The sequence below is a fragment of the Ixodes scapularis genome, unplaced genomic scaffold (genome assembly GCF_016920785.2).
Source record: "Ixodes scapularis isolate PalLabHiFi unplaced genomic scaffold, ASM1692078v2 PGA_scaffold1__304_contigs__length_218370807, whole genome shotgun sequence".
Classification (NCBI taxonomy): Eukaryota; Metazoa; Arthropoda; class Arachnida; order Ixodida; family Ixodidae; genus Ixodes; species Ixodes scapularis.
Window position 1 is genome coordinate 209719902 of NW_024609846.1, and position 19589 is coordinate 209739490.

At 49.4% G+C, this 19589-nt stretch overlaps 1 protein-coding gene across 2 annotated transcripts in view; it reads right to left on the reverse strand.

Moving 5' to 3' along the window:
• The window catches only part of LOC8039474 (mediator of RNA polymerase II transcription subunit 13), a 150827-nt gene that overhangs the window by 100900 nt on the left and 30338 nt on the right, over positions 1–19589 (reverse strand). For both annotated transcript variants that reach the window (XM_029994571.3, XM_040222401.3), the window contains exon 2: positions 10148–10421. In XM_029994571.3, coding sequence (XP_029850431.2) covers positions 10148–10421 — 274 coding nt within the window. The remainder of the gene's footprint in view (positions 1–10147; positions 10422–19589) is intronic.

Consider the following 19589-nt stretch of genomic DNA (forward strand, 5'->3'; position numbering starts at 1 on the left):
GAGTACGATAGTCTGGGTTCTCAATGTTCACCCTCCGGAGGCCGGTGAGTCCTTTTGAAGCGGACAAGACTGAGCACTTAAAAGAAACCAGCAGTTTCCGGACAACAGTTTCCAAATCTCTTGCAAGGGAGAAGACAATCGGTTTGTCTGTTTGGTACTCTGTCAGGAATGGCTTGAGTGCCATGGCAACACCCAGTGCAAAGTCAAGCTTTGCCGGCAGCAAAGTGTCGCTGTAGAACTCAATCAAGTTCTGAAAAGATCCAGATTTGGCAAGTTCACTTCTTTGCTTCTTGCAGCCTCAACGAATGTTTTGATGTCGCACCACCACAACAAGGCTCTCTCAATTACAAGGACGTTCTTTATCCAGCGGTGAGGGGCAAACTTTAGGGGAGATGTTTCCTGCCCAGTTACTGTTATAGTCTTCCCTCCTCGCTGGAGAGCTCTCAAACAGTGCACTCAGACTAGACAGTAAGCAATCTAGCCCCCACCTACTTGCTGTAATGCCTGCCCTGTAGGCGTTGTGCATTATGTGGAAACCACAGGTGCCAATGTCCACACACAAAACTTGGTATGTTTGTTGCAGGTGCACTTGGAAGTTCTTAAATAGCTTCGAGTTAACACTGGAACCATCCAGCAATATCTGAGGAATCTTCTCAAGAGGAAAAGGTTGGAGTGCACTCAACAGCTTTCTTCGTATGTCCTTGACCGTGGAGTGCCCCATAAACACCGAGTTGTAGTACCTTGTTGTCACCTTATGAGACGAGTCCCACAACCTTACGTGCACATCGATTTGTTTGCAATGCAAATAGTCGTTCGAAGGCTCGTCAAAAAGCACCGCGTAGTGCTCACACTGTTTGATTTCCCGCTGCAAAGCCGTTAGAAAGAAAGGTCTCAGTCCATGGCACGTCACATAGGCGCATTCCTCTTCTCCAAACGAAAATGCTTTTTCCACCTCACTGCCTGGGAACATGTGTTCGAACAACTTGCCCGCTTGTGACCATGACCGGTAGGAACAGTCGGATGTGACGACCTTCAGAGTCCACAACACTTCGGTGCTTGTCATTAACTCGTGCGTCTTGCAAGCAGCGTTTAGGTTTTGTAAATGCGGTGGAGGCGGGACAGTGGATTGTTGACTCGTGCTTTAGCCAGGTAATTTTGCGCCGAGCTCTTAACTGCGATCTTCATGATGCCGGCATGTTTCGCGCTCTTTATGTCTCTTCAACGCCGACTCACCCATGGCGGCGACATCGAAGGTTTTTCAGCACGGCTTGCATCTTGCGCGTTGCTGATTAGTCGTATCTGGCGCCATCCAGTCCTGATATTCATCACTGCAAAGCAACGCACCTAAAAACCAGTTTTTGCGCGGCATTTTCCTACGACCGACGACAAAACACCATTCGCCATGGCGGAAACAGTGCGCAAAGCATTCCCGGATCAGATTGCATTCGGATGTGCTCCAATCTGGCCAATCACCCAATGAACATCGACTACATCTAAACAAACTAAAATAACTTAGACCGAAACGAAAAAAAAAATCGATAAGCATAACAAAAATGTACAATATATACCCGCATTTTCTATATAAACAGCCACTCCGGGGATTTTCGAGGCCTAACCAAAAAATTCAGGACTTTCAAGGGCCCTGGAAGTCAAATTCAAGGGTTTTCAAGGTCGAGCAAAAAATCCAGGGTTTTCAACGGCCTTGAAAACCCAATTTTTTTAAATTCGAGGGTTTCAAGAATTTGTGCGCACCCTGGATATTAATAAGGTGGTTTTCCAATCTGCCAGCATGAGTTGGCATATGCTATTCGCCGAAGGACCGCATGTGGACACGAACATTACGATCGACCAGCAACTAGACCGCCCACTCTCAATCGGTCTGCGGCTGCCATCGTTTTGAAGAAAAGATTCCCCCTCAATAGAGCTTCGTGCAACTTTGACTCGATGTTGAGACTACCCTACACCGGGCGAGTACAATGAATCGTGGAGAAACAAAGGCTAGAAGAAAAAACGCAAGAAACGGGGCCCGAACATCGAAAGAAGAACGATTCGATCTCGGCCAGTCGCACGCACAAGCCGGCCCCGGGGAAAGGCGCAAGGACAGCGACGGACACGTCGAGCAACACGAAGAAGAGCGCCGGAACGAAAGGGAAGGAAGGCACCGACCGCAGAACGGGAAAGAGGCGCACGGCAAGCAGCGACAACCGAGAGGGAGGGGACGGGCGAAGAACGAGGTCGATGATGATGACGACAACGACGGCGACGACAGCCGGCCAGCCGAGACTGCGGGCCCTCTCGCCGCGGGCGTCCCAGATCGAAGAGACACCGGCCAAAAGGACACGCGAGCTCAAACTAACAAATAATAAAAAAAAATAAAAAAAGTGGAGGGAACCATTGGAAAAGAGCTGGGCTACAATGTTGCTTTAGGAGAATCGACCGGGCGCGTGCTGGTCAGTTGTTCGGTTCACCCAACGCATTCGCTTCCGACATGTCCGAATGTCAGCGGTGGGCTGAGCTAACACACCGCCAGGGTCACCGAACTTTGCTTCCCCGTTCGTTCCGTGAAGAAAGAACGAAAGGGTAACCCCCGTCACAAGAGCAGCGGCGGCAGCGCTCTTGTCACGGGCGTAAAATAAAAGTAAAATTACAGCGAAGTTTGGTGGGACAGAGTCGTCTGGCTACAGAGAAACAACATTCCCTTCCACAAGCCAGAAGAGACCTGGAGATGGGATAAGAAAACCTCGCTCGCTCACGAGGGCGGCGGCAACTGCCAGCCATCGGGTCTTTCGAACTGGTCACGCACACGGGGCAAAGACAACAACGCATCCGTACATCGGAGGGAGGGGGGAAAAAAAATCAAGAGAGAAAGTGGGAATGAAGAATGGAGAAAGCGCAAGGAACGAAACCGACACTCGCACAAGTTCACGCGCCGACCCGAAGTGGTGGTCGCTCCGCTGCACCGGTCGGCTGACGACGCTCTCCGGCGCGCGGGGGGCGGTTGCCGCCGCCGGTGTCGACCAGCCTTCCCAAGAGCCGAGAGCGAAGGGACGGCGGCAGTCGGTCGAGCGGGCCCGCCGCAGCGACCGACGACGCGACCAGAAACCGGTTCAGCTCTCCCCTTCCTCACGCCGCGCTTCTTTCTCCCTGTTCTGCCCGATTCCGAAATGGCCAACTCAATTTCTCGGCCGGTTCCTCGCATTCTTCCCCGGAAGAGCGCGCGCCGACCCGGCGCATTCCCGGCACAGGAGGACGACGAGGAGCGTCCGGGAGAGACGAACGGCGACCGGCCTTTCCCCGACGATGGTCTCATTTCATTCGTTTCATTGCGTTTCTTTTTTTTTCTTCGTGGTGGTCGATTTGCTTTACAATTGCTGCAACGCACCCACATTTAATCGAGGTCAGGCAGGTAAAGGAATGAAAAGTGTCCCAGTCTGCTCCCGCGTTAGCACTACAAACAAACCAATTAAAAAAAAAAGTGACATATTTGGTTTTTAAAGATGTCTAGACGACCTGCAACTCTGTGTGATGCCAGGCCAGTAGAAAGCGCGGGAAAATATGAACGTGGCTTTAGGGAATCACCTCTATTGGCCGTTTTCTCGAAAGCTATCCTGAATGTTGAGATACTAATCACCGTATCGGGAAGGGCCGGATATCCGGAAAATGTAGCGAATTGGGTAGTGCAAAACCTGCCCCAGTTTAAATGGTCACACCGGGTTTTGCGGTTGTACCGAAGCTCGCGCAGAAGTATTAGGGAGTTTTCGTAGACCGCGTTTCCCCTTTCGCTAAGCCCTCCGCAACGAAGAGGCCGCTACTGCGCCTGCGCGGCGATGGCCTTGACTGTAGAGTTCCGGGTATCGTAGCGGAGAGCGTTGCGGGACAGCGAAAACGATCTAGGAAAACTCCCTATTAGGGAGTTTTCGTAGACCGCGCTGCCCCCTCCGTTAAGCGTTCCGCAACGAAGAAGTTGCTACTGCGCCTGCGTGCCGATAGCCTTGACTGTGGAGTTCCCGCTATCGTAGCGGGTTGCGGAGGGCCTTGCGGGACGGCGAAAACGATTCAGGAAAACTCCCTATTGGCCTGGAAGCGCAACGACGAGCCGCGGCTACACCTCTAGAGGCAGTAGGGAGCTTTCGTAGACCGTTTCCGACGTCACGCGACGCTCCTCCGCAACTCGCTACGATACCCTGAACTCTACAGTCAAGGCCACCGGCGCGCAGGCGCAGTAGCGGCTTCTTCGTTGCGGAGGGTTTAGCGGAAGGGAAAACGCGGTCTACGAAAACTCCCTATCGAGGCCCGTTTTAAGATGTCGCTACTACGGGAAGCAAAATAACTTGTGTGGAAATCCTAGCAATGCTTATCGAGCCATGGCGTTTCATCGAACCTTCTTGTTGCACGAGGGCTGCACCGGAATCGGGCGAAACTTGCATCGTTAAATGTCACGGGCCGTTCAAACTGCAGATGTTGTTCGAGTACCTTCTTCTATATAATGTTAAGGGCACGGGGTAAGTCCTATACTCCCCATGCATTTTAGGCCACGCTCAGGAACAATTTTCTCAGTAGCTATTAAGAGTATTCCTGTCGCACATCTATCATTTTGCTCAAAATGTTGTTTTTTGCACTGAACCAAAATAATTTAAACCAATCGAAATTTAAATTCTTAATCAATTTTTCTTAATTCTGAAATTTTAGCTCTCTTTTTATTGTATTAAAAAATGCGTGGCAAACACTGTTAGGTACATATTTTTAATTGTAGTTCAGTCATTTTCAACACTTATGAAGGTGGCAGGAAAACAAAAAATCAAACCTCTATAATGGCAGGTTCGGGAAATAATGGCCTATGTACTAAAAAACACTGTTCCGAGATAATTGAGAGAAATGTTCCGTCCACCCCGAAAGGATGGTTATTTTTCCGGTCCCCGCTGCTGCTGCTGCCGATCGCGGCATCCCAACGCTGGCGCAAGTCCCTTACCGCGCACGGCAAGTTCTCTGTCCCGCAAGACAGAATACGCGCAGGGACCTCGGGAGGATGACGTCTTGCTCCGCGCTCGGGCTCGTTCAAACTCTTTTCCAAAAAGGCACGCCGACATTCCGAAGGGGGGCCGGACCTCCCTTTTATCGCCGGAGTCGCCCCCATGGCCCTGACAATGTCATTTCCCCAATTCCCCCGACGGCAAGGGCAACCACCCACTCCCGCCCTGGGAACGAAGGCTTTGTTCACTTCCCATGCGGGGAAATCTGCTTCCACTTTCAAGAGCTGGCCGCTGCTTGCCGCCAAAGGGGAAAAAACCCGAGGCATCCGGCGCCTCCAAAGGACGCTTCGGGTGACCACGCCGCCAAATCCCCGAGCTGGTTCAGCTAAGCTCCTTCGGTCATCCCTACACTAAAATTAAACCAAGAAAAAAAAAAAAAAAAAAGTTAAATAATAAATTGTTATTGGTGCCAACAACCTCGAGTCATTTCTTCACTAGCCGCCAGCTTGGCAGCCATTTGAGTCGTGTCTTCGCTTTCGCATTGCTTCTTTTGTGACGTGTCGTGTGGCTCGGTCCTCCGCAAAGCATATTCGAGTGCGGTCAACTTCCCTCAACCACTCGATGGTGTTTCACCCAGGGTTCAATTCACAAGACATATTGGCTCGTGCGGTGCTATCGCCACTGAATGGAAGAACAGCATTGAACGTCGCCATTCTGTCCCTCACACAGGCGTTTGAAAATACACACGTGGAAAACACGTGCACAGTGCCTTGGGTTGTCTTGATAAAAAAAAAAAAAGAGCTTGCAATAGTTGCCAGATCATGTTTAAGATCTAACTCATTCTGGACATGCTTTTAGATCTGGTGTTGAACTTCTCTTTTTTTATAAAAAATTTATTGATAAACTGGGAGCGTATCCTAAAAGGGGGCGTGGTCACACGCTACTTGCTTTAGGAAAAGGTGTTTTCAGCCCGAAATACGAGTTTCTAAGAAGAGTGTGACAATGGAAAATGTGCAAAAAGAAATACTTTCCAAATTGCAAAAAAACTAAAATAATTTTTTTTTAAATTTTGCTTACTTTGTGCTTTAAAGGAGCATTGACACTGCAAAGGCACTTTTTTTTTATCTAATACGATGAAAGTTGTACTAATAAACACAAAAAATAACGCAAAAAAATATTTTTTTTACGCCGGCGAGCGCTTTTTTTTTTTTTTTGGCGTTATTCTCTCTTTTTTCACCTCCTCGCTTCTTTTCATGTGTGACGTCGATTATGAAATTTAAAAGCTTTGTAAGCGACATTTTTATAATATTTAATAACGGCTTTTTTTTTTTAACGCAATTATGAACACACTACTATCCTTCACTTGAAATAACGAAAATCGGAATGCGGAAATTCTGTCGTCTCCTGGCTTTTTATCCTCCCTCGGAAAACGTGGCGGCGCTCGGCACATGTAGCACTGAGAGAATGATCGGGGAATCGGACAAGGCGGTCTCTTTTCGGTGCTCGACGACCTCTCGGACATCCAAAAGGAAATCGTCAAACGGTCAGAACAACTGGGTTTCGTGCCTGTGCGCCGTAATTTCGGTTGTGACTCCGCCGGGGCAGCCTTTCGCGCAGCACCAGCACGACGTGGCCCCCTCACAACAGTCCACTGCACGTACTCTTCAACCTCCACCGTTTCAAAAAAAAAAGAAAAAAAAAATTCTGGCTTTAGAACTTTCAACTCGAAAGCGAGACGTCGTCTGCTCACAGCGAGAGGCGGCACGCGCGGATGAGCCCGGTTGATCGCGGAACGACACACACTCCCAGTCGGAACGGTTCGAACTTTGGAGGCGGGGAAAAAACTCGAGTTACAGGACGACTCAAAATGTCTGACGTCACTGCACCGGCGCGCATTGCGCGGGAACTTCAAACTCGGCTTTTGGAAATTGCTTTTTTAGTTCACAAATACTTAGTTACCAAGCTTCAAATTTTCCATGTAATGTCAAAACACCCTTTTCGATCGTTTCGAATAAAAAGAAAAAAAGATTACTTGTCAGTGCGTGAGGCATTCACGCCATCGCTGAAAGCAGACCTCGAATCTTCGTTGAAAACATTGAAGTGTGTACTGTTGGACCCACTTCTTTGTAGCCACTTTCACCTCATCTGCTCCATCAAACAGCTGTCCTTGAAGGCTGTTCTTCATTAGATCAAACAGGCGGAGGTTGTAGGGTGCTGGATCCAGGCTGCATGGAGGAGCAGGGACGACCATCCAGCGCAATTTGCCGATCGCGCAATCTGTTGCCAAAAGCGTGCGTGGTTGTGCACGGTTATAGTGAACCGCTTTCAGATTCTTGTACAGTCTCTTCCATCTGGTGGCTTTGCTATGCTTCTCAGGTGTCTCAAGGATTGTGAATCCCCTGTCCCCGAGAGTTAAAGCTACGCAGCTTCTTGAAAAAAGATGAGTTAGAAGTGAATTCTAGTGTATTTTTACCCCATGAGCACGAATACCCAAACAATTTGCTGCGCAAATATTGACAAACAAGAGGAAACGCGAAAGACAGTCGTTGTACGTGACGTCATCGACGGATCTTTTGGCTGCCCAAGGCTACGGAGGCGGGGCTCCAGCCCTATTTTAAAATTGCTCTTATGGCTCTCTGGCGGGTCGCATAGAAACATAATTGTGATATTTGTGAATCTAAAGGCCAAATGAACGCAATTCAAGTGTTTTTTCTCAAATGCTCAAGTGCCCCATCTTCCCTTTAAGGATTGCGATCTTCGAGCTCACAGAGTGTGACTCGCCGACGGTTTGCGTGAGTGGCCGCAATTATTGATCTCCCACTGTGGGGTTTATCTTTAATGCTGGCTCCCCTTTCTTTGAACTTCACCCATCTTTGAGTATTGGTCTTGTCAATGGTGGCATCTGTGTAAACAATCTGTAGCCTTCTGTGAATGTCGGACACATTGCACCCCTCCTTCGTCAAGAACTGAATGAAGGCAAGCTGCTGCTGCTTGGAAGTCGTTATTCACCACCCACGAACAAAACGTTCTAAAACACTCGTATAAAGAAAGAGTTGCTCTAACAACATGTGTCATTTGAACATCCTATGTTGGTTCATAAAAAGGTTATGCCCCCTTGTGCAATACTTCTGATACAACCCTTGTATCAATCAATCAACGCAACTACTTTCTCGGCTGGTTCTAGATGCTTGCTTAAAGTGCCAACTTTGCATCTCTCCAAGCTAGAGAGATGCCCGACCTGGCTAGGGGGGGTGTTTGGGGGTCGGAATACTCCCTGACATGTTTTCGCTATTTCTCCTTCTTTCTGGCACACACCATCAAAACATGAAAGCAGATATCTAACGTGCTCCAGCAAGAGCCCCGATTCATAGAGCAAAAAGATTACGATGAAAGGGAGGTTAACCTGGTTTGTAGACTTTGTCGTTCACAACGTCACTCCTTTTCCCCTCTTTTGAAGAACCATTCTCCTCCCATAAAAGTAATTGCTCCAAGCCCAAGAGTAATTCAGTTTTTCATGGAGTGGGCAATGAGTGTCCACTCCCTGTAATTATTCGCGAGAAAACTGTAAAGTAAAATTGCACTGTTACCCCCGGGCTCCGTTGCGACACAAAACATTTGCTGCTGTGGCTCACTTAAAGTCGCACCAGCACCTGTCACATCAATTGACATAAGGAATAAAAAATAGCATAGTTGTCATTTTTTTTTTTTACTTTTCGCGTCAGTTTTATGGAAAGATTTTTTTTTATAGCAGTCAAATATGCTGTCATACATATACTGTTTTTTGTTTGTTTGTTTCAATACCTGTGTTATAGAAATAAAAAGTGATTACTTCCTTTCTCCTTCCTCCAAGCCTACTACAAAAGCAAAACACCCCCCAAACAGAAGTTTTTGGCTATGCCACTGGTGTCAAATCTTTGGAATGATTGACAAAAGTTTTAAGGCTGCTTCAAATGGTCAAGTCTGTGTGCAACCGAGAGTACTGTGTTCCCTCCAGATCGATTATGGCGAGAGAACACACTAAATCATCTATGAGAGCACTCCCAATTTCTATATACTTCCTAATCCTTTCACCGTCAGCTCAAAAAATGCCTGAGAATGTTATAAGCAGCCATTTCTCATTGATAGTAGGTATAATTGATCTTGCAAAGCCTGCAGTCTCGTTGTCTGCAGTTCCAGGGTTTCCCGATAGATGGCGCCAGCGCGTTCTCTCATTGTGAGGGGTCACAGACGCACGGTACACCCGATCACGCTCAAACGCACGTGCAAGAATCGGCCTCTATCACTTCGAAGACATAGTTCGGCTACGTCAAAAAGGAAGGCCCAGTTGAGGCAAAGGTAGATGGAGGAAGGGACGAATTAATATGTACTTAAAAAGGATTTGCACAAACTAGTCTGGCAACCGGGTTGAGACAATGCTCCAAAACAAAACTAAGCGTCCGGAAATCCCACTGCCGCGGTACGTGGATGAAAGTCACAAAAAGGTTTGTTGCTTCGGCAGATCAGGTGCGGTGGGCAGAATTTCTATTCCTCCCGCATTTTCTGTGCGTCAGAGTCACGGGTGGGCACGGTTGCGCGACGGGACCGGAATAAAGCGTTCCTCTCGGTGCCTGCCGACGTAATCCACCTGCAACGCCGGAGAGGGCCGATGTCGTCCATTCCAGGTTAAGACACCTTCGGTTAATCTGTTCTACTATGGTGCCTGAAACATGTCTTGACCGATGCGTTTAAGCTCCTATTTCGCCCGTGCACCCAAAGTGGTATCGAAGAGGCAACCGACTTCACAGCCGGAGCTAGCGCGTCATGCTGTCGGATGCTGTGATCCTGGCAGTTGGGTCATAGAAGTTTCGGTAAAAGAAAAACGAGAGATTGGGGAATGCATGCGTGATTGTCGTCGTAGCGTTTCAGTTTCCGGCTACCGGTGCTTCCTTGGTTTGCCCGGCAAGAGAACGAGCTGCAGCAGGGCAGGCATCTGCCACATGCACCTCCACTGGGACAGCAGTGAGTCCCGGCACGACTCTTTGATGACGCCGGACAGAAACAGAGTGACCACGAACGAAGACGCAGTAAGCGCACCCTACGAAGAGGTGTTACCGGCACCCCGATTCTATCGACGGCGACAGGGTCCGGCCTTCCCGCCGCGACGATCAAAGCCGAGTGACCGGTGAGGGTCCACTCACCGTTCAGCTCCGGCGAGACGAGTCCGGCCAGGTCTGGCTCTTCTCCGTACCAGAAGACCCAGAGCTCCCGACGGTGTGGGAGCTCTGGGCGCGCCACCCGCCGCCACACGCACAGCAGGTCGGCCGCCAGGCACTTGGCAAACGACGACAACACGGGCTCCGACAGGGGATCTGCCGCGGCGCCCCCGCCACCCCTGTGGGGGCCCCCTCCGCCCAGGGAGGGGCCCTGCTGCTCCGAGCTCAGACGACGCCATTTCAGGCCGCACAGGTCCGCCTGGGGAGAAGGAGGAACAACGAAGGTCATGGGACGGCAGTTCCAGGCAGGACTGTTCGGGGACGCGTTCGTGTTCCCAGCGAGCCACATGGGTCATACAAAGAATTTGCAGGCAACATGTGCCGCGTAATTTTATTGGGAATAATGCATCTTTTTATAAACCTTCCCAGAAAAGATAATGAAACATCAAACGAGTACACATTTTTCTTTCACATGGGCTCCAACGGAGTTTTAAAGTTACGTATTCTTGACTGCCACGAATCAAAGGTAACATAACTTGGCTTTTGCCCCTGCTCCTGAATTGCAGACGCTCCTATGTTTAAGCATTTGGAAACGACACTTAGGCTATTTCCCTGCATATAGATGGGGCATAAAAACTGTGGGAACCATAAAGACTTTTGCTCTTTGATGCCTGAGCATGACATATACCAAGAATAAGTCAGTCGGTAGACATATTAAACAATATAGCTAAATGAAGAGTTTGCAAAATCAGTTGCTACAATGTTTTATGCACATTGAGCCACTCTTTCGGGGCAATAGCGGAAAACTTCATAGTAGCTGCATATACGTGACAGGAAACAGCGAAATGTCGAGAAAGAAAAGCGAGCAATAACTTGTTTGTCCTACTACGGAACAAATTAGCTCTCTCTTCTACTGAATATCAGACGCTGCGCATGCTTCGACCGCGCAGTGATTCGGCATGTTTCGCGGCGGTAATAACGGCTGGAAAGGTGGTATACACGGTGGATAGTTACACCAGTCCTCAACGATCCCAGTCGTCACGTGACTTCGACCGGCCTCTGGAACGCGGATCTTGCCCAATCGCGTGACGCAATGAGGCACGGGATCGGCGAGGCCGGCTCGCAGCTTTGTCTCCCCGCAGTCGGGGGAACAGTGAGCGCAGCCAAGTATTTGTTTTCTCTCTTTGGTTTTCGAAGCCCAGGTTTGAGAGGCCGGCCGGGTCCGGGGGAGTAGCGTGGCGTTCGCCCCGACGAAAGGCATCAATCGCGCGAAGGCGGGCGCTGGTGCCGCTCTGGCGATCGATCTGCCCGCTCGCCGGGGTCCAGGCGACGCAAACCCAATTATGCTGCCCCGCTTTAATTAAACAGAGTGAGGCTGCTGCCGCCGCTTTCTGCCCGACGGCATCGGCTCGCACGCAGGACGCCCAGGAAGTTCCCCCCGAGCCGCGGCCGACTGCGCCACCCCCGCAGAGCCCAGCGTGCCGTGCCGCGCGCGAAGCGAAACCTCGACGAGGAAACGAATCGCGCATCGAGACGCGCTCCGCTGTCCCGGTTTTAGGATTCGCCGAGTCTGACGCTGGACTCCAGAGTCCGGACTCTCAACATGAACTCAAAACAGCGATGAGAGCTTTGTGGACGTCTTCACGTATCTCTTTCGGAGTCCACCTGGATCGAAGGGGAAACACAAAACGTCATATACCTTTTCAACGCTTATCGCACGGGCGAATAGCTTCCGGCAACGTCGGAGCACTGCGAAAGCTACGCTGACCTCGACAACGTCACGCAAAAGCAATAATAGACTCTTTCCGGAAGTCATTCCACCCCCCCTGTGCAGAGCCAAAGCCGACGCTGTAATGTCGGCACTACGTAGCTTCTCCAAGCTAGAAAAAGCGAACTTCTTCGAAAGCACAGTGCAGAACAAGATGGTGGTCCTTTTACGTCACCTTCGATTCACGAACTCGAGGGTGCTTGATTTAGCCGAGCGTCATCTCCTATCGCCGCCATTAGAGCGGTAATATTGAGAGGATTTAGTGACTGCCACAAGGTGACTCGGACCTTTGAAAAGGGTCTATTGACGCCGTGCATTGATTGTTGGTGTTACCTTACAGGGGTAAGCCAACACGAAATGATATCGGCTCGGCTGGAAACACTGTCGGGAAAAACGACAACCCGTACATTTGACAAACAAAGCGTCGTTCTCGTATTCCGCGTACTGGCGAGTTTCCGTGGATTCTTTCCGTCGTCCCGCTACCCGCTACGAGATCCGAAACTCAGTAGACAAGGCTAGAGGCGCGCGGGGAGAAAAACGGACTACGAAAACTCCCCAAAACAAAGCACCGCAACGTCGAAATGTTTCAAATTTTTCTCGTAATGTCAGCGTGACTCACTAGTCGAAATCCCCACGTTACCGGTGTCAACTGCCATTTTTCGGCAAACGGCGCAACGAACGCCGTTATAATAACTTATATAAGATAAGCCGAATAACACCAAACTGCGAAAAAAAAAAGGCGATAACCGTCGCGAATTCCGCGGGGGCCGAAGAGAAAGCGAGCATCCGGGACACCATCGGAAATCCCCCGGGGCCGAATCCTCCGCTTTACCGGGACGTGCTCCGTTCCATCCGTGTTCGCAGCCAACCGAGCCCGAGGGCAGGGGGGGTTCGCCACACCGACTCGTCAGCACCCGGAAAAAGAGAGTCGTCGTGGCGCGCAAGCGAGCGAACGGGCGAGCAGCCGCCGCTGCCCCCGAGGCCCGCTATGCGTACAAGCCCCGGAGACACGGAAGCAAACGACGACGCCGAGGAGAGAACACCGTACGCCCTCGACGACGAAAAGCGCGGTGGCCGCCCCTCCCGTCCTCGCCACCGATAAGCAGCGCGTGCAGACGCCGGGGGGCCCGCAACGACGAGGAGGGAAAACAAACCGCCGCTAAAGGAGAAGGCAAGGGGCGGAAGAGCGCGGCCGAAAGGAGATGCCACGGAGGGACTCGAAACAATTAACGCGGCATTTGGGCGTCGCAGCACCGCGTGGGAGGGTCGGGAAGGACCCGAGGTGCGGGGGAGCGGGAGGAGGCGCCGCAGATCAATGACTGCCTGCTGGCCCGCCGCCGACGACCAAGACGCGCAGGAGCGCGAGTGCCGCTGGCCCGTGTCGCTGGCAGCAGCCATCGATTGCACGTTTTGCTGCTCCTTCCCCCCAAAGAACGCCCGCTGCTCCGGACGCCACTCCTCCCCCACAACTCCCCCGCGAGCGCCGCGCTTCTGATCGCAACGAGGGCTACGCATAACGTCGAAATTTGCCCACGTCTTTCTTCTTTTCTTATTTTACTTGCGAAGAATTTGCACATCCCGTGATTCAAATATTTTTTTTCCAGGATAAGCCGCGTGCATCTAGTGAGCAACCTTGATTCGTAAACAACTTCGAAGATTCTCAGAAAGCTGGCCGAAATGGTCAAACATCTTTGACCACTGCTATGCTAAAAAAAAAACTTTAAAAAAAAATTTTGATTTTTTTTTTTTTTTTTGAGAGAATTAGAACATGGGGAAACAGGGGAAAGGGGGGGGGGGGGGGCGGGAGGCGACATACGTACGATTTTGTGGCGATCGTTCTCACATATTCGAGTAGCGACAAATCGAACAACGCACGCGAAACGTGTCCCTCGACTGCGGTCTAAAGCACCTTCCCTCTTTTTCCCTAGACGAACAGCGACACCAAACCGACGGGAGCAACAGTAGGCAAAAGCGAGAGGGAGAGAAAAAATCGAACTGTCGGAGGTCGATCTCAATTTAGTCTTTTTTATTGACTTTATACCTTAAACACCGACAGTAAATAGGGCTAAAAAAAAAAAAAAAAGACAGGACGCGTTCCCCACGCAGCCCTACCGTCCCGCACAGAGAAAGGGGGAGACCTCCAACGAGCGTTCTCGCCTCCCGCGGCGCGCGTGCGCGGAGGTTATTTGCGTGTTTGGGTTCTTTCCGTCCACCCCGTGTTCCCCTTCCACGCGAGCGACACCGCCGAGCCGCCGACCGATGCCCGCCTCCGAGAAGAAGACAGAAAACGGAAAAAGCGCCGTCGGACGACGACAACGGCGACGACGACGCCTCGCCTCCCTCCGCTCCCCATCGCGGCCATCTGGAATGAAAGCCCCGACGCTGCACCGGCGGGAATGCCACGCAGGAAAGCTTTCGATCGCTCGCCGGCGCTCTCGCCGTCGCTTTCCCCCAATCCTTCCCCACCCCGCGCAGGCTGCTCCTCATCTCTGCAGTACGCGATTGTCGAGCGCCGGCATCGCCCATGTCCCAATTACCTCGTGCCGTTTCCAGTCGACGGCGGACGGAAACACCCGACGCCGATGGACGGAACTAACTGCGGCACTAAGCGCCAGCGACCTTCAACTCCTCAAGGTCCATTACTGTACAAAATGCAGATATTTTTTTTTTTTTTTTTTTTTTTTTTTAAGGAGCGATTGTAGAAATGTTTTCGAAAGGTTTACACTTTACACCCCAAAACAGTAGTTTTGGGGTGTAAAGCACATATCGTTTAACTAACTGACGTCCAGTAACTTCGCGTCATGGTGTCAGATCGTGTGTTGTCGCGTGATTTGACGATTCATTACGTGAACTTGGGTGTCACGTGGCAGAACGATTCTGCTCATATGCCCTGCCGTGGCCCATGGGGCGTTTCCGGGAGTACGTTATAAATATTGTTCCGCGTTTTGGGATAAATCCGATAAGCTCCGAAAAACATCCGCCGGAAAACTTGACAATTCGGATTTATTCGAGGAACTCCGAATTTCCAAGTCACGATAACGAAATAAAAAGAAAAAAAAAAGAGAAAAAGAAGGTATTTACGAATAAAATTTGTCAGAGCACACGGGCTTAGAGGTCCCGAGAGGTTCATCTTGAACTACTGACGAGGAGTTTATCTCCTCAAGGTTCTTTCAGTACTTCGTCCGTTGAGTGCCAACGCACTTCTGGACCAAGACAAGAAGCCATTGTTTCGGGTTCCAGTTTGAACCATACTATTTGTGCTTCGTAGAGGGAGGAGAGGGTCGTGTTGTCATAAAGGTGAAATACGTGAACCTGTAGATATCATAGGGTGGGAAAGGCAGCTGAGCTCAGGGTTTTATGCGGCCAGGAGCTATTTCAAAGTACCGACGTTTCTTCAAGAAACATTTTTTTTCCTCAAGATTTGTCGTGGGACGAGTAGTACTGCCAATCGCAAGGATAGCGATGCCAAATGCAGATGCGGAAATTCGGTACCGGTGATTTTTCTTTGTAAATGCAGGCTCCGTTTCCGTCCAGACTTTTTTTTTTTTTTTTTAATTAAAAAATAGAACAGAAAAAAACATGAAACACCGAATTTCGGAAAATTGGGAATCAAACAAAAATGAAACACCGAATTTCGGAAAATTGGGAATCAAACAAAAATACACACCGATAGACTCAGATTTCTAGCAGAAAAATAAACTGCGAAAAGCACCCTCCATATTTGACCAAAAAAGTGTAGAAAACACAGAGCCTTAGTTATAAAGAGTTCCATGGTGTAAAGAAAGTGTTTTCCGCAATCAAACCGCGGTTATCATTTCGCTATTCGATTAATGGTGCCCGCATATTCGATGAATGTTGCCCGTAGTTCACCCGGTGATTGCTTCCGAAGTGAGCCCTAGACCAAACATCAACTTTGGCAAACTACGAAATTACGCAAAAAAAAACAAAAAACAAAAAAAAAAACTTTTTTTTTTTTTTTTTTTTTTTTTGAGGACATGTTTACGGGTAAAACAGCGCGAACAAGGACACAGGACGGAGAAGATGTACACAGATAGAGCGCTGTGTACATCTTAAGTTTCGCCTTTAAGAGAACAACGCGATAGCGTTATCGAGCCCCGTTCGCATCGCCTTATCAGTCGATTATCACGCTCTTCCTGAACGTTAGCAGAAAGTGTAGTGAACATGGCCCAGTTAGTAGCGTGTCTTGTTCGCAACCGAAGGGTCGTGAGTGCATATTCCGCCTAAAATTGTTCAAATGTTCCTCTAGAGTGCAACGTAGAAGAATTTGCATCTCGTCATTTTTACGGTGTTTAGCGGGTCCCGGAGGATTGAGAAAACACCTCCTAATTAAAAAAAAAAAAAAAAAAAAAAAAAAATGTCGCGATTTCGCAGCATAATTTCCAAGCAAAAGTCGAGCTTTTTCCCCCACCAGCAGCCGCGAGTGGCAGCCGAGGGAACTACGGCGAGAAGATTACGTGACCTCGCTCGGCTCTAAGCTGCAGCACAACGCCGGCTAATGTACGCAGAGAGAGGGAGAGGAAGCGTCCTCCGAGGGAGCACACGGGAAGCAACACGGCGCCCCAAATTACGTCACTAAGAGGACCAGGTGTGACCGAAGACTTTTGAGTGAATTGACTGGTGCCAGAAATGCCAATTTTTATTATTCTATTTTTTTTTTCTTTTTTACACCTAGGACACGCAGGCGAAATCGGTTTTCTGTTCTTTACTTCAGAAGTGTCAGAGGGCAACTTTTAAAAAATTCTGCCCGAATCATTGCACCCCCCCCCCCCCCCTTTAAGGCAAAGTAATTACTTCGTAAAGTGAGATCATATGAGACGTTTAATTGGCGTTACATGTAATGTTTTTTTACTGCTTTTATTTCATGCCTCACGACACGTTTGACGTGACGTCAGGCGGAAACAAGATATGTTGACGTCACGCGCCTCGTCGGCCTGGTTCAATCTCGACCTCTTTTTCCAAAAATACGGCCGTCCATTCGAGATATAGCCTTACGAGTAGTGTTGTAGGGATTGTAGAGTCCCGCCTACCTCTATTTTTTTTTTTTAAATCCAAATTTCGGTTCACCATTTCTTTAACGCTACGCGTTTATAAACAATAATAATGGTGTACACTTGGTGTTTGCATCGCAGTAGACATTATTAGTCCGCAGAGCAAAGTCCCAAGGCGGCGGCGGAGTGTTAACGAAGACGCTTGTGCCGTGATAACCAAGCATCGGTGAATTGACTTAATGGCGCCCTCGAGACTCATAGCTAACGCTTCGATACGATGACAGGGCGCGCACTTTATCGCTCCGTCCAAGGCCGCAGCTGCCTACGGGACGCGAACAAAGCCAGGGCACTGGGCGCCAACGGTAATTCACACGCGGTTCTTGCCACCTGTTACTCAGAAACAAAACAGGGCGCGAAAAGTTACCACGTCACACGTGTCGACATTCGATGAACAAACCCAAGCGACGCTCTTCCAGTAAAATGCGACGCGGAATGCGCTTTCACTCCAATTCTTCCTGCAACAAGAGCTCGTATTTATACCCGCTGGCTCTCGCGCATCTGCATACAACCTCCCTCCCCCGTTACCTATCGCGCTATCCAGAGTCGCTAGATAAGCTACAGTATGGACGCTCCATTTCCCCGATCTTCTACTGGGCGCCGCCATCTTGGTGCACTTAGACAAATTTCCGAGCCTTAGGTGCGCCGCCACAAAGCTCACGCAATATCGTTTTTTTTTTTAATTTCTTTTAGGTAGTTAAAAAAAAATGTAATAACTGAATAAACTTACCGAAGTTTTTCTTTCTAGGCAATAACAGTCGCCAAAATAATTCTATGAATATCAGCGTCGTTCATCCCCTCAATTCGGAGCCTGAACAAGCGCCCTTCTGGCCTGGTGCCTATCCTATGCCGCCAACGTTAATCATACCCTCACGCTGGGGTCGGCAAAGTAGAAAACGCGTGCTGAGCTCCAGGCATTGTTAGGGTTCGGCTATTCCCATCACCGCAGCGGTTGGACACGAGCTACTAACTACCCGAGTGTCCGCCAAAGCATCGATTGTCACGAGCCAAAGTCGAGTCCCTCACGCAGTTCTTGTGCCCAATCCATGAGCCGCGCTCGACTGTCGTCAGGTGGGTGGTTTCGATCCCACAATTACGTCATCGAGCTTCGCGAAGGCAAGACGGAAAAAAAAAAGTAGTCCCCATTTTATCCTCGGAATTTCACCCCGACAAAGAAGCTTCTGAATCAGTGGAGTTCCGTGCGAGTATACCTGGGCCAGACGAGGACCAGTACAACCCGATATCATTTCATGACTTCTTCAAGTTGCACGTAGGTGCACCTTACTTTATCTCCCCCCCCCCCCCCCCTTTTTTTTTAGAGGTACAGGTTTTAAACGCAGCATCGTTTCGTCTTTTGACAATCCAATGTTGTAAGAACTACTTCGCGCACCGCATAAATAATGCGCCTTTTTTTTAATGTCACATAGGGTGCTTTAACGTGACGCCAATCCACCATTTTGTCGTTTATGTTTGTTGTTGAAACGGTCCTTATTTCTCCACATGCCTGGCTTCCGATGTCAGTGATAAAACATACAAGCTTCAGCGCACTACGCATATGTTACACATGCCAAAAAAAAAAAAAAAAACGCGTTTACAAAATCACATTGGATAAAAAAAAAAAAAAAAATTCAACGCATCTTTAGTAAGACAAGAGCCCAGCGCGCGAAGGAGAGGGAGGAGAGTGTGTCTCTTTTTTTCCACGCGGCTTCTATTGATCAAGAATAAATAAATAAATAAATAAATAAAAATACAGGCGGCGGAAACGCTAGGCCCGAATGCGCGACACGCTCCCGCCGCAACCTCCGGACGACGAAGGCTTCCTTCTCGCGCCAGAGAAAGTAAAATACCGACGTCCAAGATTCTCTCCCTCCCGTACCGACGGCGTCTCCCTTTCTTTGCTCGACGATAGAAGCGAAAGAAAGCTGGATGGATCTTTCGCTCCTTTCAAAAAGGGGACTCGGCCGGGGAATCGCTCCTTCCCGCGCAGGTAAAGAGGGAGGAGGAAGGCCTCCCGCTCATTCCAAACCAGAAGGGAAGCGAGAGAAAAGACCGAGACGCTGCTTTCCCATACGCACCCGCGTTCGGCGGGCTCCCAAAGGACAAGCAAAAAAGGAATAAAAAAAAAAGGGGAAAAGACGGATGGGGGAAATATGATGGAATATCTGCGCAGACTACATTCTAACGGACGCGAAAAATAATGAAAAAAAAAAAAAAAAACTTAGCAGCAGACATCGAGACTTTTTCCGAGCGACGAAGGCCCTCCAAAGCGCACGCAGCTGGGGCGAAATCAAAAACCGATCCTGCATTTCTCGCTGCTCCCGTCGACCTTACGTCGAAATCAAGTCGTAAAAATAGCTGCGTCCCCGTGACCATTTAAACATTGGAGAAAAAAAAAGAAAGGCAGAAAGTCGGTTACGGGGAGCAAGTATCCACAGTGTACCGTCGTAGCATACGCGGCGCAGCCCACGGACAGATTAAAAAGAAAGAAAATAGCAGCGACCTGTACCGTACGCCTTTAACTTCGAAGTCTTGCTAGGCATTATTTAAGAAACGATGGTTTAAACTTGTTTGGAAGACATTACATAGCCGTTTC